General features: G+C 31.7%; 4 protein-coding genes across 9 annotated transcripts; 1 reads left to right on the top strand and 3 right to left on the bottom strand.

Moving 5' to 3' along the window:
• Positions 1 to 169: 169 nt before the first annotated feature.
• LOC106784732 (aspartate aminotransferase, mitochondrial) lies at positions 170 to 2589 on the bottom strand. Its single transcript, XM_014744580.1, has 8 exons — positions 2360 to 2589; positions 1998 to 2154; positions 1777 to 1905; positions 1486 to 1707; positions 1262 to 1418; positions 1092 to 1190; positions 697 to 1013; positions 170 to 612 (listed from the first exon to the last, which is right to left on the bottom strand). Exons 1-8 carry the CDS (start codon positions 2452 to 2454, stop codon positions 490 to 492), a joined length of 1299 nt encoding a protein of 432 aa, XP_014600066.1. The 5' UTR covers positions 2455 to 2589; the 3' UTR covers positions 170 to 489.
• Positions 2590 to 3151: 562 nt separating this feature from the next.
• Positions 3152 to 5941, top strand: LOC106784706. 6 transcript variants are annotated; one of them, XM_014744532.1, is made up of 5 exons: positions 3152 to 3166; positions 3688 to 3858; positions 4141 to 4686; positions 5067 to 5325; positions 5470 to 5930. In XM_014744532.1, the coding sequence occupies exons 2-5, from the start codon at positions 3792 to 3794 to the stop codon at positions 5690 to 5692; spliced, it is 1095 nt and encodes a 364-aa protein (XP_014600018.1). In that variant the 5' UTR covers positions 3152 to 3166; positions 3688 to 3791; the 3' UTR covers positions 5693 to 5930. The 6 variants fall into 6 exon arrangements, with proteins under 6 accessions (XP_014600018.1, XP_014600014.1, XP_014600017.1 ...); XM_014744528.1 differs by having other exon boundaries at positions 3165 to 3426; positions 5470 to 5941; XM_014744531.1 differs by lacking the exon at positions 3152 to 3166 and adding an exon at positions 3218 to 3392.
• On the bottom strand, positions 5759 to 10575 carry LOC106784705 (frizzled-2). The gene is made up of 3 exons (XM_014744527.1): positions 9198 to 10575; positions 8712 to 9091; positions 5759 to 8629 (listed from the first exon to the last, which is right to left on the bottom strand). Exons 1-3 carry the CDS (start codon positions 10013 to 10015, stop codon positions 8091 to 8093), a joined length of 1737 nt encoding a protein of 578 aa, XP_014600013.1. The 5' UTR covers positions 10016 to 10575; the 3' UTR covers positions 5759 to 8090.
• A 284-nt stretch (positions 10576 to 10859) lies between these two features.
• On the bottom strand, positions 10860 to 17679 carry LOC106784708. Its single transcript, XM_014744534.1, has 3 exons — positions 17298 to 17679; positions 16713 to 16988; positions 10860 to 16493 (listed from the first exon to the last, which is right to left on the bottom strand). Exons 1-3 carry the CDS (start codon positions 17499 to 17501, stop codon positions 16338 to 16340), a joined length of 636 nt encoding a protein of 211 aa, XP_014600020.1. The 5' UTR covers positions 17502 to 17679; the 3' UTR covers positions 10860 to 16337.
• Positions 17680 to 18124: the final 445 nt, after the last annotated feature.

Genomic DNA, 18124 nt, shown 5'->3' with positions numbered 1-18124 from the left:
AACATCAAAATAATGATGCTCATGATAGATAATATAAAAGTTATATTATTTTCTATACTTTACAAACACAAATAATTCACGGTTATTTATAAAATTTAACTTAATACAAAAGAATAATCCTGATAGTACAAAGTTAAAAAAGGGCAGATATCAAGCAAAACACACATTCTCACGAGAGGAAAATATTTCATTTAAATTGCATTATCTTCTATGATAAAAGTTATTGAATAATCATTAACATTAGTGCTAGATAAATATTTGTTATTTTTTTAAATTATAAAAATCTTTACATAATATCACGCATAATTAACCTTCTTGTTTTACAAACTGCACTGCCAGCAGTGATGTAAATTAAATGCATTAGCTAAAAATATATATCACTTGTTTAATTAATTGGAATTTTTTGATTAATTTATAAATTTTGCTCTTAATCTTTTGGGAGTAAAAGATAATTCGACTCTTTTCCTTGAAATCGAATAAAATCTAAGTTTATTTAGTTACTTCGTGAATAGCATTAGCAAGATAATCCACATTTTTGCTTGATACACCTGCCATAGATATTCTTCCATCTTTAGTAAGATATACGCTATATTTTGATGTAAGTTGTGCAACCTAAAATTTTTAAAAACATATAAAAATAAACATTAACGCATTGTATACTGCATTGTATTAATGTACGAAAATGAATTATTTTACCTCTGGAGCTTTAAGACCTGTAAAACAGAACATTCCAATTTGATCAGTAATGTGCACCCAATTACGTGAACTTCCCAGCTTTTCTAAATTCTCTCGTAATTTAGTGCGCACGGAAATGATTCGATCAGCCATTGCTTTAACATCACGAAGCCATTCTTCTTTTAATTCTGGGTTTCCTAATATTTCAGAAACGATTCGCGCTCCAGAAATGGGAGGATTGGAATACATAGGTCTGATTATAATTTTAAGCTGCGACATAACAGCAGCCGCTTCTTGTTTACTAGATGTAATTAATGAAAATGCTCCAACACGTTCACCTATTAACAAAAAGTATTGTAAATCTTATGTATTATACCTTAATATTATTAACTTTTTAATTATTTGTTTTATATTACCGTAAAGTCCCATATTTTTTGCATAGGATTGAGCTAAAGCAATCTTATGTTTATCTTTTATGAACAATCTAACGGCTGATGCATCTTTATCAGTCGAACCTATAAAAATAGGAATATTAATAAACAATAATAATAATAACCAAAACTTCATTGTTACTAAAATACTTTACCCGAAGCAAATCCTTGATATGCCATATCAAAATATGGAAAGAGATTTCTTTTCTTTATTAGTGCAGACATTTCACTCCATTGTTCTAATTTAGGGTCAACACCAGTTGGATTGTGAGCACAGGCATGTAAGACAATTATTGATTTCTCAGGGATTTTCTGTTAATAAGATCATTATTAATAATGCAACAATGTTACAATTGCAGTATTTTATGCAACAACTTACAGATATATCTTCCATCAGGCCTTGAAAATCTAATCCAGAAGTATTTGGATCAAAATAACGATATTGTTTTACAACCAACCCAGCATGTCTAAATAATGGATTATGATTTCCCCATGTCGGTGTTGGAACGTGGACTTCTCTGTTACCTGGGAAGAATTGAGCCAGGAATTTGGCTCCAATGCACAGAGAACCTGTACCAGAAATTCCTTGAATCGTTGCATTCTAAAAGCAAACGAATATGGTTAAAAAAGTATAGAAAATTATTGATAAATTTATTTTTCATATACGTACTGATTCTTGAGCTAAGACTTCATTATTATCTCCTAATGCCAATGTAATACTGTGTTTACAAAATTCTGGGTTTCCTGAGATTGGAAAATATTCTTTATCTAAATTCTTCTTTTTAATGCTTTCTTCTGCCTAGAAAAATATCATTAATCATGTTAGTTTATTTTTACATATATATATTCAAGTTTATTTTGATTAATGTAGACAAAAAATATGACATATACCTTACGGACACTTGGAAGCACATGAGGTTTTCCATTGTCGTCTCTATATGCTCCTACACCTAAATTAATTTTATTTGGATTTTGATCTCTTTTATAAGCTTCTGTGACACCTAAAATAACATCTGGAGGTCCTAATTCCACATGCGACCACCATGACCTAAAATACATGAAAATAAATAATTATCAATAAAATAATTAACGAAACAAAAATATCTCTTTAAAGAGCAACTATATATAAAAAAACATACGCAAATTTTTATAAAATTCTGTGACAAATAAAGACAGTAAAGATTTGGTGAATTTCTTCCATGAGATAATGAAGGTTAAAAAGGTCACAATTAAAATAATTTCAAATACCTTACCTTGATCTAGAAATATTTAAAGAAAAGGCATATTGTTCGCTTCTGGACAATATTTTCGCCATTGACGATATAAGTTGAATATTGCTCTGTGCCATTTTATAATTAATAGAAAAATATGAAAGTTCTAAAATACACTTGTCGTTCTAATCAGTTCTGATCCAGGGAACACAGATTAATAAGGATGTAACAACTGGAAACAGATGCTGACGTTTCACTAGTCCCCGGTAGATCATGCGCGAATAAAATTATCATTTCAAATTTATCGTTATATGTGATATCACTTATAATTCTACTTTTGTGCTATTTATATTTACTTGAAAGTATTAATTTATCTATGTTTAACGATAAGATATTTAAAGATAGTCAAGAAATAAAATTTTAAAAAATATAAAAAGACCGATTATTATATAAGAGAAATATTAAACAAATATAATATTTTTTCAAAACCAGTAGTAATAAATTTATATATATAACTTATCATACGAATTGATATTTTTTTAAACTCGTTTACAATTATTTTATTCGGAAATTATTCTTAATAAAAAAGAATGTGAGAGAACTTTAGAAATACGGCCCTGAACGTTCATCTCGAACGTTTTTTTATTTTTAGATAATTAATAACAGTTAAAATGTTAGAAATTGAAATTTGAAATTTAAATTAATTAGAATAATATCCTCTCTCTCCTAATTTTCTGTTAGGAAATAAAATTCTCTTATAATTTCAAAATATTTAATAAACGTATAAGAATCCTACTTGATCGACGAATAATTTCTTTAAGATAACACAAGAGAGCGTGAAACTCCTATGTAAATATCCGTTTTATATACCACATACTCTTAGTATGTTATTTTTTTCGTTTTATATATTCTATAACAAGTGTTAATAATTAAACAATGATTTATTGTTTAAAACTCAAAAGATATTTGTCGAATTAAAAAAAACAATCGTCGTACGAATGTTACTTCTCTTTATACAAATTATTTCCATTTTACCGCAGTGCTGTTACATCACCAGAGTAACATGGACATATTAGTACAGTATATGTGAATATAACACAAATAAGAATGTAAAAATCAATTATTTGTATCATTTATTATTAATTTATTTTTATTTCAGAAATTATCTAATAATAATTTCTACGTAGTTATAAGTTCAGTGTAATGATATAATTATTTCGTTTCTCACTAATTTTTTTTCTTTTCAAGTCGCTTTCTTCTCATGTCAATTGTTTTATCTATAAACTTGTAAATCACATGACGCATGAGAATGCAATTTACAAAACCTGTCTATTAATTTATTCCTTTTTCCCCTTCTTTTTTTTTTATAGGAATAATTATTTGCCATCTTTCATATAGATGACCGGCAGAAGAATAAGTAAGAAGAAGAAATAGAAATCTAAATCTGTAAAAGACCATTGTCATTTTTATCACGATGGCGTTATCACGAATAAGTCGTTGTCCTGACTTGTTAACAGTGTTTAATCGCAACTTGCAACCAAGTACGTTGTTATATAAAATTGATTTAAACATTCTATACATATATACAAAGTGTACTTAGTAAATGTGCCGGATTGTAACGCGTTCCTTTTGCGGACAAGAGAAAATTTATAGCAACTGCATTGATCCTCTCTTGCAAAAACTCGCGCAACTTGATGTACACCATAACATTTTTCTCAACAATTTCTATCTGTAAAAGAAACCGGCTCGGTTACTAGGTACAGCCTGTACGTAATTACTCTCTTTATCATTATATAATAATTATTTCGAATATATGTGTACAGTTGGTATAACAAGTTATCCGATCAATACAATATTTCAATGGAAACGTGAAATGGTACCATCAAAAAACCAAATGAAGATTTTACACGTAACTAGTATACGTCGTTATCCTGATGCACCAACCATACCACTTCCAAATAACGTTTCGGAAATATTTGCCAACGAGACTGGCCGATTCACTCCGGAACGAGCAAGGGACATTGCAAGTCCTATTTTGATTTATGGTGCTAACAAAGTCACCGCAAACAATTCAGTAACGTTCTCGTCTTTTAGCGACAAGAATAAAACGTTCAATGAACAAAAGAACTTTTCCTTCGTCCGGGAAGACATACACGTTGATTCGTACGATTGTACAGGCACAGTCAGTTTAAATGGTAGCATGCAAAGTAATGTGCCTAAACCTTTCTGTTCAACTGGTAAATCGACTCATTTCAATATGCCAGGTGGACAATGGGCTAAGGATAGCAAATACATTGCCGAAGATATGCAAAAATCAAATTACAAATTATCCAGCACTAATATTTTATCTTCTAATCGAATTAAAAATGGTTAGCGAAATTACAAACAGAAATCTACATATGTTCAATGCATTATTTGATATGTGATAAAGATGTACTTTATTTAAACTAAATTTATTTGGAATTCATAATTTATCATGTATCTATTCGATGATTGATTAGCTATTCAATTTTTTTACTTATATAGGTTTTAATTTTACGACTTGAAAGATCAAGAAAAGATATTATTTTAAAAATAGCACAATTTGTTTTAACTTCCTTTTAATATAAGAAAAATCTATCCGTACAGTGCAAAGAGAAATGCAAGTTGTATGCACATTAACTTCTAATGCAATCGTTGTTTTGTAAAAATTGTTATAATCTCATGTTAAACTAGACAAATAGTATCAATGTTAAAATTTGTTATTCAGGTATCACGAACGAAGCCATTTTGATGAGTATGCTTGGTAATAAATTATTATATCCAATGTATATAAATCGTATGAGATACTCGACGAATTCATCGACAACGAATACTACGAATTCGAAGGATGAAATTGAAAAGAAAATAATACAGAGTAAAAAAGAAAGATTAAAAATTATCGTAAGGGATTATGGGAAAGTTGTTTTAGTATTTCACATAGCCATTTCGTTAGCGTCACTTGGATTCTTTTACACCGTTGTTGTTAGGTTTGTCGAATAATTAATTAATGTATACAACACATACATAATGAATACTCATTACATATCGCATTTTTAATATACAAAATGTGTTGTCTGATCATTTAAAAAATATTCAACGTTGTAAATATTAACTGTTACATTTGTTTTTAGTGGAATAAATCTAGAGCCTTATTTGGAAACATTCATTGATACCAAGAACGAAAAAATAATACAACTTATGAATAATTCGTCCGGATTTTTATTGGCATATGGTATTCACAAATTGTTTGCGCCAATACGATTATCAATTACTTGCGGTGTAACGCCATGGCTCATTTTATACTTACGAAAAAAGGGATTTTTGAAAACACCAAAGCTAAAAAAAATAGGATAAACTATCGCTTATAAACTTAAATAAACAATATAAAGAAAAAAAAGAAATAATAATAATTCTCTACGATGTTTATACATAAGTATCGACGGCTTTATTAAGTTTTTGACATATAAAATTAAAACTTCCATGAGTATTGTATAACATGCATGCGACACGTGGGTTTCGTTCGAATAGGAACGAAATAAGTTTTTGTACCTCTGCGAATAAATATCGCACATACTCTCAATAAATGCATATTATAAATTTGTATCCGTATAAAAAATTGATTTTATATTAAATATATATATAATTGCTTGCATACATTCATCTCGTTCATTACTATATTCAATATACTATAATATACTTATTTAGCAGTGTAATAAACCTGCACGTTACGCGTATTTTACGTACAATTTACTTAATACTCTATCAGCAAGCAAACATGTGATTCTCTCTCTCTCTTTCTCTATTGCAAGTCATACATATTATCAGCGTGAGAATAAAACTTGCGTAACGTACATAAGTAAAAGTTCGGCAGTTTTTAATGGACGAATTGTTAATAGTCTTGGAACATTGTGATTGAACTTGATTATCAAAAATTATTTTGATATCAAGTAAAGTTCATTTTACAAAGTATATTTTTTTATATACTCTTTGGTACATAACAAAATGATACTTGTAAAACATTTGATTAATAAATAGTTTTTCTAACAAAAAAAGAGAAAATAATAAAAAATCGATGCATCCATAATTTTTCATGGAAAAAATAACTACACTTTATAAATTTGTGCGGTATTTTTTTTTTAGCTTATCACCGCTATTTGATTTAGTATATAGGAAACATTAGAGAGTGCCAAGAAATTTGGCGTGTGCCTAGTTTGCATGTGTATACATATATATGTACACAATTCTTAAAAATTATACATACTACGATACATATACATGATTTAAAATAAAGGAGCTTTAACTATATACAATTAATTCTATAAGTAAACATCTTAATTCGAGCCACGCATAGGATTATTTTTGATCACGATATTATTCGTACCTGATTATTAAGATTGCCATCTTCGTATATATATATATGTGTATTAAAAAAATTAAAAAAAATATATAATCTAAACAAAATTAAATAGTCCTTGAAGTCTTTTTCTGAGTATTATTATTTCTAAGCAGTTTCTTAAAGAATTCGAAGAAACACGCTCCTTCGTGTTAAGCGTATTACATACTTGTCAGTTCTTTCTTAATTAAAATGAAACAGATATAATAAATGATTTATGTTAACCCATTTTCAGCGTAACGCTAAATACACAAAGCTCGTTAAAACTCTAGGATTTTTAACTCACAGTTGTTGAATGTTTGGGTTCGCGAAATATTGTTTACGGATGAAAATGGTTTAAATAATTCCTTAGCTCAATTTAATCTCTTCAAAATTTCTGTCACATATTAGTTTGAATCTTATAGAAAATATTTAATTTTTCATAATTTTTCTAATCAGAACATAAATCTAGATTATCATAAGATAAATAATATTTCATTTTCTTTATTTATCATATGTAAAATAAGAAAATAAAAATATCATTTCGTTATTAAAATCAGAGCTACATAAAATACTATTTTAAATCCTAAATAATAAAAATATTTTATTTTACATCATGCACATAGATTTTGAAAAATAAAATATATTATTTACTGAAATTTCATTTCTTAATTGAAATATTTTAATATGTCAATAGAAAAAATCTATTATTTAAAATAGTATTTGAGATATTATTTTCATAAATATCCATAGTTCTAGTTAGAATAGAAAATCTATTCTGAAGAGATTAAATAAAAATTTTGTATACATTTTAATTACAAAGTTGAACAGTATAAAAACTGCCTGTACCAAAAGTTTTCTTAATATAATATCTAAAAAGAGTTTAAAGCAGACATCGTGTAATAATACTTTCAAATTGATAAACTATCAGTCATTATATCTTACACACACGTGTCATGCAAATTGCTGTTAAAATAGATAAAAAGGCTTATGGACATTCAGAGGACGTGCATCGTTTATAAAAATATAACACTCGTTTGGCACATTACAAATTCTAAAAATGTCTTTAAAATTCTACAAAGGGTGACAGTCTTAACACATCGACAAATTTTTAAGCGTGCTTTGACTTCTTTTTTTTTTTCTTTGGAAGTAATCAATGCAATAAGCATATTTTATACATTATTCATCAATGAAAATAAATTTTTAATCTAAACGAAAATAATCGAGATCATTCGAGTTAACTGTCACCGAATATTTTTACTTCTGTTCTTCTTTATCCTTCTGCTCTAAGCATTATAATTTGTCAATGACAGCAAATAACATTGACAAAAGTCATTCTTCTTTCTTTCTTTATAATATCTTAAACACGATTAATTAATTTCACACGTACGCTTCTGTACGACGACCTTGCAGATGATTAAAGAATTGTCTCCAACTACTGAGCGTTTTACTAGACCATACCCAGAAGCTACTAGTAATACCAACTATCATTGCCATCAAATATTTAATCATGAATACTTCGAATTCTGGTCGTCGACCGAGGTCACGAGTACGCTCTCCGATAGGACAAGGCATCGAGTAAAGCGATTGTAAGCCAGGTCGCGAACACATTTCCATGTTCCAAGTTAACATCCATTGATCGAAATACGCTTGTTCGTAGAAAAGACAAGCAATCACTATGAGTGCTGGAACGGTATATAATACGGAAAAAATACCGATGCGGATCATTAACTTTTCTAACTTGTCGGTCTTTGTACCATCGTGTTTCATAACGGTGCGTATGCGAAAGAGAGAAACAAATCCGGCGAAAAGGAAGGCTGTTCCAAGAACTAAATAAACACAAAGAGGAGCTAGAACAAATCCTCTTAATGCATCGACGTTCCACAAACCTACGTAACAAACGCCGGATAATATATCACCTAAAAAATGATAAAAGTAATTTTACAAATTCGTAAACAAAAGAAGTTATCATATGTTGATATTTAAAAAATGCATTTGTACCTTCTACTTTACCCATTGCAAGAACAGTTACAGTTTTTATTGCCGGTGCTGCCCAAGCAGCTAAATGAAAATATTGCGAATGAGCTTCTATAGCTTCATGTCCCCATTTTAAACCAGCTGCTAGGAACCAGGTCAATGTGAGTATAACCCACCATATACTAGATGCCATGCCAAAAAAATAAAGCACCATAAAAAGCACGGTACATAATTCGTGCTTAGTTCCTTGCGTTATTGTTGATACCATCTGAATACGCATGTCAAGAGGTGGAGGAAAGGGCTCTCTACATGCAATAGAATTACCAGCTGCCCAACCTATCACATATGTCAATGCTACCATGAGATAGCATACCGATAGAAAAATAATAGGTCTCTCAGGATACCTGCAATTAAAAAGCAGTTAGAATGACTTTATTTTATTAATTAAAAAGAATGTAATAAATGTTCTACTAAGTAATAAGTAGTTTAATATTTAACTAATATATCTACCTAAATCTGTCAGTATCGATAAGAAATGTCAAGAATGTAAAAAAACAGGATGCTGCACAGAGAGATGCCCAAGTACCAACCCAAACTCTGGAGAAATTACGTTCCCTCTCAGTGAAGAACATACCGTCGCAAGGTGCACCACAGTTGGGTTCTATTTTATTCCCAACTTTGAGAGAATAACCCAAATCATGTGGGACCTTGAATTGCAAGGGACAAACAAAGCCAAAATCTCTGGCACCAAGTGCAAATCCATTACCATTGTAAGAAGTCGTTCCAGCACTGTTCCAAGGTGGCTGAAACTCAGCGACTGGCATACGAGGTGGAGAATATGCAGGTGCTGATGGTTCCACCGGTGCTGTTTCATTAGTACCAACACAAAGTTCTTTTCCATTTTCTGGCAATTTCGAACAATCAAGGTTATCTGGCCAGTTGAAACCAAAACTGTTCATCAAATCTTCACAACCGGCGCGAGCACTTTCGCAAAGAGATCTACACGGTGGTATAGCCTTCTCGATGATGGTGCAAACTGGTGCATAAACGGAGCAAAGAAAGAAACGTAGATCGGGACTACATTTGACTTTAACGAGAGGGGCGAATTGATGGACCTCGTAACCAGCCTCTTCTTGTTTCTGATGGTTCATCAAATTTGGCATAATGGTCTCATTGTAAGGTATATTCATGCAAAGATTAATTGTGATCGGTTCACATCTACCATGATGAGCGAGAGGATCCTTCGTGTGCAAAGATAATACGTCGATCACGCCCATCAATAGGACAATATAGATTGGCCCGAGGAAAAAGGGAAACATGAACACCATAGCGAAACAATTTGAACGACGCCTAAGTCGTCTATTTTTTAAACGTTTGTTTTATTTTTATACTCCTCGTCCACTTCACGCCAAGTTCCACACGATAATTCAAGGTTGCATTACGATAAAACCGGACCGAGAAATGTCTCCGATAAAACTGGAAGAAACTTAGAGGTTTCTAAGGATCGATCAGTCCAATCTTTGGCGTAATTTGCTTTCGAATAATTCTCGACGAAACCGCACTAGGAGGCTGCCACTGCTCACGCTCGTAAACAGAACCAATTTGACGCAATCGCTATAGAGGGGATACTATTAATTCTTCTTTTCTTCCTCCTGCTACACAGTCCCTCTTTTGGTAGAATATACAACTACCCGTGTTATTCGATATCCTTTTGGGTATTCACCCTGAATGCAACCCTTTCAAGGTTTCGTCGATTCGAATTTCATTTAAATTAGAAGACAAGTATCGACGTTAGCTTTTGAATGAAATTTCCTTTAATTATGACATCATTGTCACGTGAACAAGAACGCTACTACAATCCATTTTAACACAACACCGCCGAATTCAATTTCATTCTCTTTGAGAGCTTACGTATATTTAGAGGGCGCGGCGTACAAAGAAAGATTCTCGAACAAAGAATTGATTATTTCTATTTTTTTTTTATTATTAATTTTATGACTTATCAATGAAACAAGTTTATCTCAAATTTAAAAAAATATAGATACCTATGCTTTTATTTACTTGTATTTTCTTTTTCTTTTTATTAGAACAGGATCAACGATTGTGATGATTATTTTTGTAAAACGGGATTATTTTAGGATTGGTGTCTGATATAGAATTGATTATATTAAGTAAAATCGATCGGTTCATTTTGATTTTATTTCTTTCCCGACACATAATGCACAATACGTTCGCAGTCGTTAGTCGTAACGTTTTTGAGTTACCGCTAATGATCAGCGCAATTGATAATAATTATTACGTTTGTCTGTCGCAATATTATATCACATCGTACAGCGAATATTCAAGAGAGAAAAAATACATTTGCCGATTTATCTGTGGGATATCGTTTTAAAGAACGATTCAGAACTTCAATAATAAACTCTGAAATGAACGATAAGTCTTACAAAAAGGAACATTTTTGTTAAGTAACATATATTTTCTGAAACTTTGTTCAAATGCTATGCGACCATGATTACCTTAGATGATGCATTTATTACAATTAAATGATTTTTATTACGATTCTATTTAAAATTGAAAGTGCAGTCATAAACGTCAATGAATTCCTAATGTTTCCATATAAATAAATTCATTTAATAATAATAATAACTACTACCTAAGAACTTTCTGATTGTACAGCACGTAAAAGAAGCGTCAGAGAACATGGGGGTTGCTTTGACGAAAAATGATTTTTTTTCTGTGAGACCTATCATTTCTCAGAGTTTATTACAAATATCCTGAATCTTCTTTTATAATATCATTTATTATTTTGTTGATATATTCTCACAGATATATCGTGTATTTTCAACAAATACTTGGATACTCGCTGACGAAGCTCGTGCGCTTGGATGACTTTTTATGGTCATCTATGGATTTTGCACCGATAATCCTCCAAGTTCGGTGGAAAAATCCATTCAAAATTGAAGAACAAGTTTTAACTTACTTTTTTTTATTTCACTTTCTCTCTCTCTCTCTCTCTCTCTCTCTCTCTCTCTCTCTCTCTCACTTTCTCACTTTCTCTCACACTCATTCTCTCCCTCTTTCTCTTTCTTTCTCGTTTTATCGTAAACAAATAAATAATTTATCTCCTCGAAATACTCTCATCTCAAATCGTCGATACTCCGTTTAGGAGAGGATCAGCCTTACATTCTTATTATTAATAACACTTAAAATTCATTTACGGAAGATTGAAATACGTCGTGCGAGTCAGTTTTTCCTCTTCCTCCCTTAAGAGAATTCCTTTTTGGAATGATCTATAAACGGACGATTTTTTTTCTTCTTTTGTCGTATCGAATGAAATAAGTTATAGCGCGAAATTTGTATAAACTATTTTCATCGTTTCTATATTATTCCATACGAACGAAGAGTGAGGAAGCGTTGATGATGGGGGTGGGTTTTTCTGGTTGGACACTAGAGAATGATGATTATTCGAAGGAAGACGATTCGATAAAATATTTTATCCCGGTGCAATGAAATTACACTCATGGCTTTTTTCTCTCTTTCTCTCTCTCTCTCTCTCTCTTTCTTTCTTTCTTTCTTTCTTTCGCGTATATTTACAGAATAATCTAATTATTCGGAAGACGATTTATCAAACGGAGGAACGTCTTCCTGAGGAAGAATCGTATTTACGCTTCTCTTGTGGACGATATATTGAGAATCCATTTTGTACGCGGAGGGAAAAGAGCGCGAGTCTTTTCGGAAAACTCAAATTGAATCTATTGGCACAAAGGGTGGTGAGGTGGTGGGGCGAGGGCCGGTTGGCAAAGTATGCCTTTTTATCGGAAGAGCATTTATTTTTATTTATTTATTTTTTGTTTCTTTTTTTTTTATTATTACGAGCTTGTATGCGATAAAGAGGGACGATGTCAAGATCGTACGAAGATTTTGTTCGCTTGCCTTCTTTCTTTTTTTATTAACTTTAATTTTAATTAACGACGCGACCAGCGCGTATTCGTCTTTGTTTTAGTTTGAATTGTCCCGCTTTACTTTACTCACTCATTCTCTCTCTCACTCTCTCTCTTTCCCTTTTGTCTTTCGTTCTCTCGAGATAGTAGTCTAATTGTAAAAGTGAGTGGCCAGCAGACTTTATGTAATTTACCAAATTTCAAATTTCGTTCAGTCAATCTTCTCTCATACCTATTTTACATTACAGGGAGACTAACTAAGCTCGTCGGTGGTCCATATGGTGTGAATCAGGTAGCACAGGTACAAAATTTAGACCAACTTCAAAAGCATTTTAACAAGGCTGTCATTTGGATATTTTATTATTTACATTTATTATTGTTAAAAATAAAATAATGGCAGACCATTATGACGGTTTTTTAGAAAGTGCCAAAAAAAGTTAAATTTCAAATGTATTTTAACAAATCTGAAATTTTAATATGTTATTTATTATAGCATTAGGACTCTACATTTTATACGGCGGCCTTTTTTGTCAGTAATAACATCCCGGCAGACAGCGAAATCTAATCTATAATACTGATACAATAATATTGTATTATTGAGAGAATAGAGAAATAAAAAAGATCTCTTTAGTTTCTATATAGTATAGTACTCATATACATACGTATGCTCGGGCTGTAGGAAAGGTTTCGCTGTCGGCTGGAATGTTATTACCAGAGAATAAAATGTAGAGTCCTAATGCTATAATAAATAACATATTGAAATTTCAGATTTGTTAAAATACATTTGAAATTTGACTTTTTTGGGCACTTTCTAAAAAACCGTCATAATGGTCTGCCATTATTTTATTTTGAACAATAATAAATGTAAATAATAAAATATCCAAATGACAGCCTTGTTAAAATGCTTTTGAAGTTGGTCTAAATTTTGTACCTGTGCTACCTGAGTCACACCATATGGACCACCGACGAGCTTAATTAGTCTCCCTCTAATGTAAAATAATAAAATGAACGAAATTTGAAATTTGGTAAATTATATGCAGTCTGCTGGCCACTCGCTCTTAGACTATAGTATTTTGTTCGTTTTCGAACAAAGAAAATTTCAATATTCGCGTTTTTGATATGATTTTAATACGAGCGAAACGACCGTCATTAAGTTCATTAATTCGGATGCGTATAAAATTAACGAGGGAGGAGGATGAAAGACGACCGTGTGTCTTATTATCAACGGTTAGGAAAAAGGGTGGAACGATGTGGTTACACATCCTCGGCTTTTATACGTGAGACGCTGTTGATACGCATACGTTCGCGCATGAAATTTAATTTCGTAGGAATCGTAGCCTTGTTGATTGTTCTTTTCTTTTTCGTTCTCTCTGTCTCTGTCTCTACTTTAAAATATTTGCAGCCGATGCATCGATATAGAAAAAATGCATATTACGTTGGGATGTGTAACGGAAAAAAGTAACTACCGCGTTCGACATATTAGCACCAAACTTACCATCTAGTTCGGACGCATTTATACGCACGGAAGAATTCGAAAAATTGTATACATCTTTTTTTAAAACTCAATTTATCATCTCTCGTTGCATCGAATAAACGCGCACGGTAGTATTAATAATAATTAGTAATAGTAGTAGTAGTAGTAGTAGTAGTAATAGTAGTAATAGTAGTAGTAATAGTAGTATTAGAAGTAAACATTAAAATACTTTCGAGAACGTTCAAAAAATGGACAGACTTCCCCGGAAATGTATAGGAAAAATTTTAGCTTTCTTTCTTTCTTTCTTTCTTTCTTTTTTCTTCCTCTTCTTTTTCAACTTCATTGAAACACGCTTTTAAAATCTGTCATTTTACGTGTACGTATTATTTAAATAATTCATATCGCGCGATCTACTTTTCTTTTTCTTCTTTCTCTTCTATTCTTCTATCTTTACTTCCCTTCACTTTTATTCATACATTTGCGTATCCACGGGTATATATCTAACTACCTACCTATCAATCCTTCTAGCGAAACTATTCGCGAGATCCGATCGTTCCATCCAGGCTGTCAGTAAGTAAGTAAGTAAGTAAGTAAATAAGTAAAAAGGAAGTAAGTAATTAATAAATTAATTAATTATTAACTAACGATAATTAAGTTAGTTCGTAGATTGTATTTGGTTTTAACGTATTGTTCGACGCGCTTTTTAGGCCTTGATTAGCACAAAAAGAAAATATTTAAAGAAATAAGAAAAAGAATAATTATTAACCATTCTTTTACCCAGATTTAAACACGAATATTACTACGAACTGACAATCCTGGTAATAGATTAAAAAATGTCTTATTTAACGTGTGACTGAGATCCATAAATGCTCTCGTGCAAAGAGAAAATTTACCGTACTTTGTACTCGATCATGAAACTTTACGGTATTATTATTATTATTTATATTATAGCATACTCGAATATGACGTGCGGATACGGTTTCATTATATAATTGTAATTAGACAAAGAGAGATATCATGTCGTAATTATAGAGTGCGAGGAAAAATTATGTAGACGGAGCGAGAGGAACGATCGGCCTTGATACATAAATATATATATGCATATGTATGTATGTTTATATATATATATATATTTACGTATCGCGTTTTCGTCCTAATTTAGCAAATATAATTAAGATTAAACGGTATTTTTTCTTGTTAATTTTTCAGGTAGCGTCGCGTATCTCTCGTATATACACATACGTGTATTTTACATATACATACATACGAGTCGGTCGTATTTCTCGATTATTTTTGTTTGTTTAAAATACGTAGATAGTCGCACGATGAAATGACCGTAGTAGTCTCCGTATTAGGAAAAGAGACATCATCATAATCATTTTGTTGTTTGTTTTAAATTTCCGACTATTAACATCCTATTTACATCGTTTCATACGGATTTTTTTTTTTTTTAACTAGGATACGTATCGATCGAGACATAGTGAAAAAGAAAAACAAATTTACGTATTTACGACGCATTACGATCGTCGTTATATACGTTAATGTTTTCTCTTTGTGGCCAGCCCATAGGCTATTTGTTTAACGATAATAACGCTAAAATTAATTATAATTATTATAATAATAATCGTAATTATAAGAACAGTTTGCGAAATGAGACGTCCTACGTCCAGGAAGATACATATTTGGCACTAAGTGTTTCTCTTTCTCTTTATCATTTTTATATTTGTTTTTTTTTTTCGTTACTAATTATTTTTTCCGTTTTCTTTTTCCTTTTCGACGAAGCACATTATTGTGAATCGTATCGAATTCAGCCGCCCGAGTACTTCATTATTTTAAAACATCACCTAACATCTCTTTCCTATTTACAGAGAAAATAGTTTCTCGTTGATTGCTAAAATGGCAATACGAGAATGCGCGAATGATAAACGAGAGAATCCTCTTTTTTATCTTTCGAGGATACCGAGAAAAATCGACGAAAAATAATAATCTTATTCGATCTTATCAGAGTTAACGAGTTTCTCTAACTAATCGAATATCTTTGGTACGTGTGTGTCTCTTGTGTTTAATGTGTATATGTATAAGTATTTGTATATATTTGTGTCTATATATATATATCTATCGAGATGAGCTGAATTAGCTCGATCAAATTGGATGCCTCGATATTCTTTATACAACATGAGGTCTTTCAAACCGAATCACAGGAAGAAGATTATCAGTGGACGAAAGGGGTTGGCCTTAGCTGTTCATGACCGTAGATCGTCTTGAATAGCCTCTCCTCGTCACTGTTTCACCTTGAGCCTCGCATTCTCGTTTTACTCGATCTATTATGTCGGCCACCAGTTTTTCTTCCTTCTCTCTTTGCTGTTCCCAATCAGGACCTTTACCGATCTGCTGAAGATAGCACGAAATAATATTTTATCAATATTCCATTCTATATTGGGAAATAAATAATACACGTTGGTAATTATAACAGTAGACTACTAAATAGGCGAAAAATTTAGAAAAAATTAATGATTTATTTTCCGTTATGATCGTTTGTATTTGAAAATTAATAAAAAAATAAACAAATTGTTTTAAAAATCGACCAAATTCAATGATAAAACAACTTACGTCTGTCGTTTTCCTGGTCTTCTTGTTACTCGGTTCTTCTCTGTTTTCGTCGTTCTCGTTGTCGGAATGTCTCGCGCTCAGATGACCAATGTAACCCTTCCGCGATTTGAAGTAGGCATTACAGCTGTGGCACTTAAACAGCGGTGCTGGCTGAGTGACCTGGGTGGAGACGTGTAGCTTGTACTTATGCCTGTACCAACGGGTTCGAGACGGTAGCACCTCGCCGCACCACTTGCAGACTACGGAACCGTCGTTTTGAATGAGGTATTCCAGCAGCTTGTAAAATAACGTTTACTTGGTTTTTTCACTCTTTCTCTCTGTCTTTCTCTCATCCTTTTGTTCTTAACTCTGACATACGATATATCATTCAAACACACACAAACACATTCACGCGAGCCCGTATTTTCATTTTAATCATTTTCTGTCTTTCTTTTAATCCAACAATATGTCTTGCAATAATACCAATAGTGTTCCTTCAACCCTCCCTCCCTCACCTTCCTTCTCTCATAAATGTATAAAATTTGTCTAAAAATTAGCTAAGAGAGAATAGGTACAAAAAATAAATAATATGGCAAATGAACCAACCTGCTTTCTAACTTCCGGTTCGCTGTCTACCGACTCTGATTTCGGTAATAGCAATTCCCCTCTTTCTTCTTCGCGATCGTCGAGAAAATGAACCCCACTGACCACTCTTTCAGCCTTGATGTATGCACCCTTCGTCGACTCGGAAACATTTTCATCTTCTGACCTCGTCGTCGTCATCGTCATCGTCGTCGTGGTAGTCGTCATTGGGGCTGGTGCAACTGGCGGTGGTGACGAGGAGGACGACGAGGAGGTGCAGATCTCGAAGGTGATGTCGCTCGGTAAATTTGGTAGTTGATCTGTACGAATGAGAAAAAAGGAAAAAAATACTATTTGATAATTGCAACCAATTTCCAAATCCCCTTCTTCGAATGACGTAATTTTTTAATTTTCCTTTCTTTTTCCCCAACCTGTATAAAAAAATTTTGGAAATTTTATTCTTTTTCCTTTTATTATTAATATTTATAACATTTTTTTTATCAATGGTAATAAAATCCAAGCGCGCAAATCATTTTGTTCTCCATTTCTTTTTTTTTCTCTTTCACTCTTTTCATCATGTACTATCTTTCTCTCTCTCTCTTTCTCTCTCTCTCTCTCTCTCTCTTTCTTTCTCATTCATACTAATTTCAAAATTATTTTGCTAACCAAGGAAAGTGTTTGTTGCAAGAAAGAGAAACGGTCGGATAGACTATTGCAATGTATATCACAAAAAGTTACAAAGAAACTACAACTAGATAAAAACAAAAATAATAATAATAATAATAATAATATTAATAATAATAATAATAATAATAATAATAATAATAATAATAATATTAATAATAATAATA

The sequence above is a fragment of the Polistes canadensis genome, unplaced genomic scaffold, assembly GCF_001313835.1.
Source record: "Polistes canadensis isolate GaletaPanama2010 unplaced genomic scaffold, ASM131383v1 scaffold_39, whole genome shotgun sequence".
Taxonomy (NCBI): Eukaryota; Metazoa; Arthropoda; class Insecta; order Hymenoptera; family Vespidae; genus Polistes; species Polistes canadensis.
This window is presented reverse-complemented; position numbering and strand designations above follow the sequence as displayed.

Coding starts and splice junctions, on each gene's coding strand:
- LOC106784708 (XM_014744534.1), bottom strand. CDS start 17,501: ATGACGACTACCACGACGACGATGACGATGACGACGACGAGGTCAGAA. Junction 16,989..17,297: donor AACCGGAAGTTAGAAAGCAG/GTTGGTTCATTT, acceptor TTATTTTACAAG/CTGCTGGAATACCTCATTCA. Junction 16,494..16,712: donor AGACCAGGAAAACGACAGAC/GTAAGTTGTTTT, acceptor TGCTATCTTCAG/CAGATCGGTAAAGGTCCTGA.
- LOC106784705 (XM_014744527.1), bottom strand. CDS start 10,015: ATGGTGTTCATGTTTCCCTTTTTCCTCGGGCCAATCTATATTGTCCTA. Junction 9,092..9,197: donor ATCGATACTGACAGATTTAG/GTAGATATATTA, acceptor TTTTAATTGCAG/GTATCCTGAGAGACCTATTA. Junction 8,630..8,711: donor TGCAATGGGTAAAGTAGAAG/GTACAAATGCAT, acceptor ATCATTTTTTAG/GTGATATATTATCCGGCGTT.
- LOC106784732 (XM_014744580.1), bottom strand. CDS start 2,454: ATGGCACAGAGCAATATTCAACTTATATCGTCAATGGCGAAAATATTG. Junction 1,419..1,485: donor GCCTGATGGAAGATATATCT/GTAAGTTGTTGC, acceptor TCTTATTAACAG/AAAATCCCTGAGAAATCAAT. Junction 613..696: donor CAGGTCTTAAAGCTCCAGAG/GTAAAATAATTC, acceptor TAAAAATTTTAG/GTTGCACAACTTACATCAAA.
- LOC106784706 (XM_014744528.1), top strand. CDS start 3,792: ATGGCGTTATCACGAATAAGTCGTTGTCCTGACTTGTTAACAGTGTTT. Junction 3,859..4,140: donor TAATCGCAACTTGCAACCAA/GTACGTTGTTAT, acceptor ATATGTGTACAG/TTGGTATAACAAGTTATCCG. Junction 5,326..5,469: donor TTTTACACCGTTGTTGTTAG/GTTTGTCGAATA, acceptor ATTTGTTTTTAG/TGGAATAAATCTAGAGCCTT.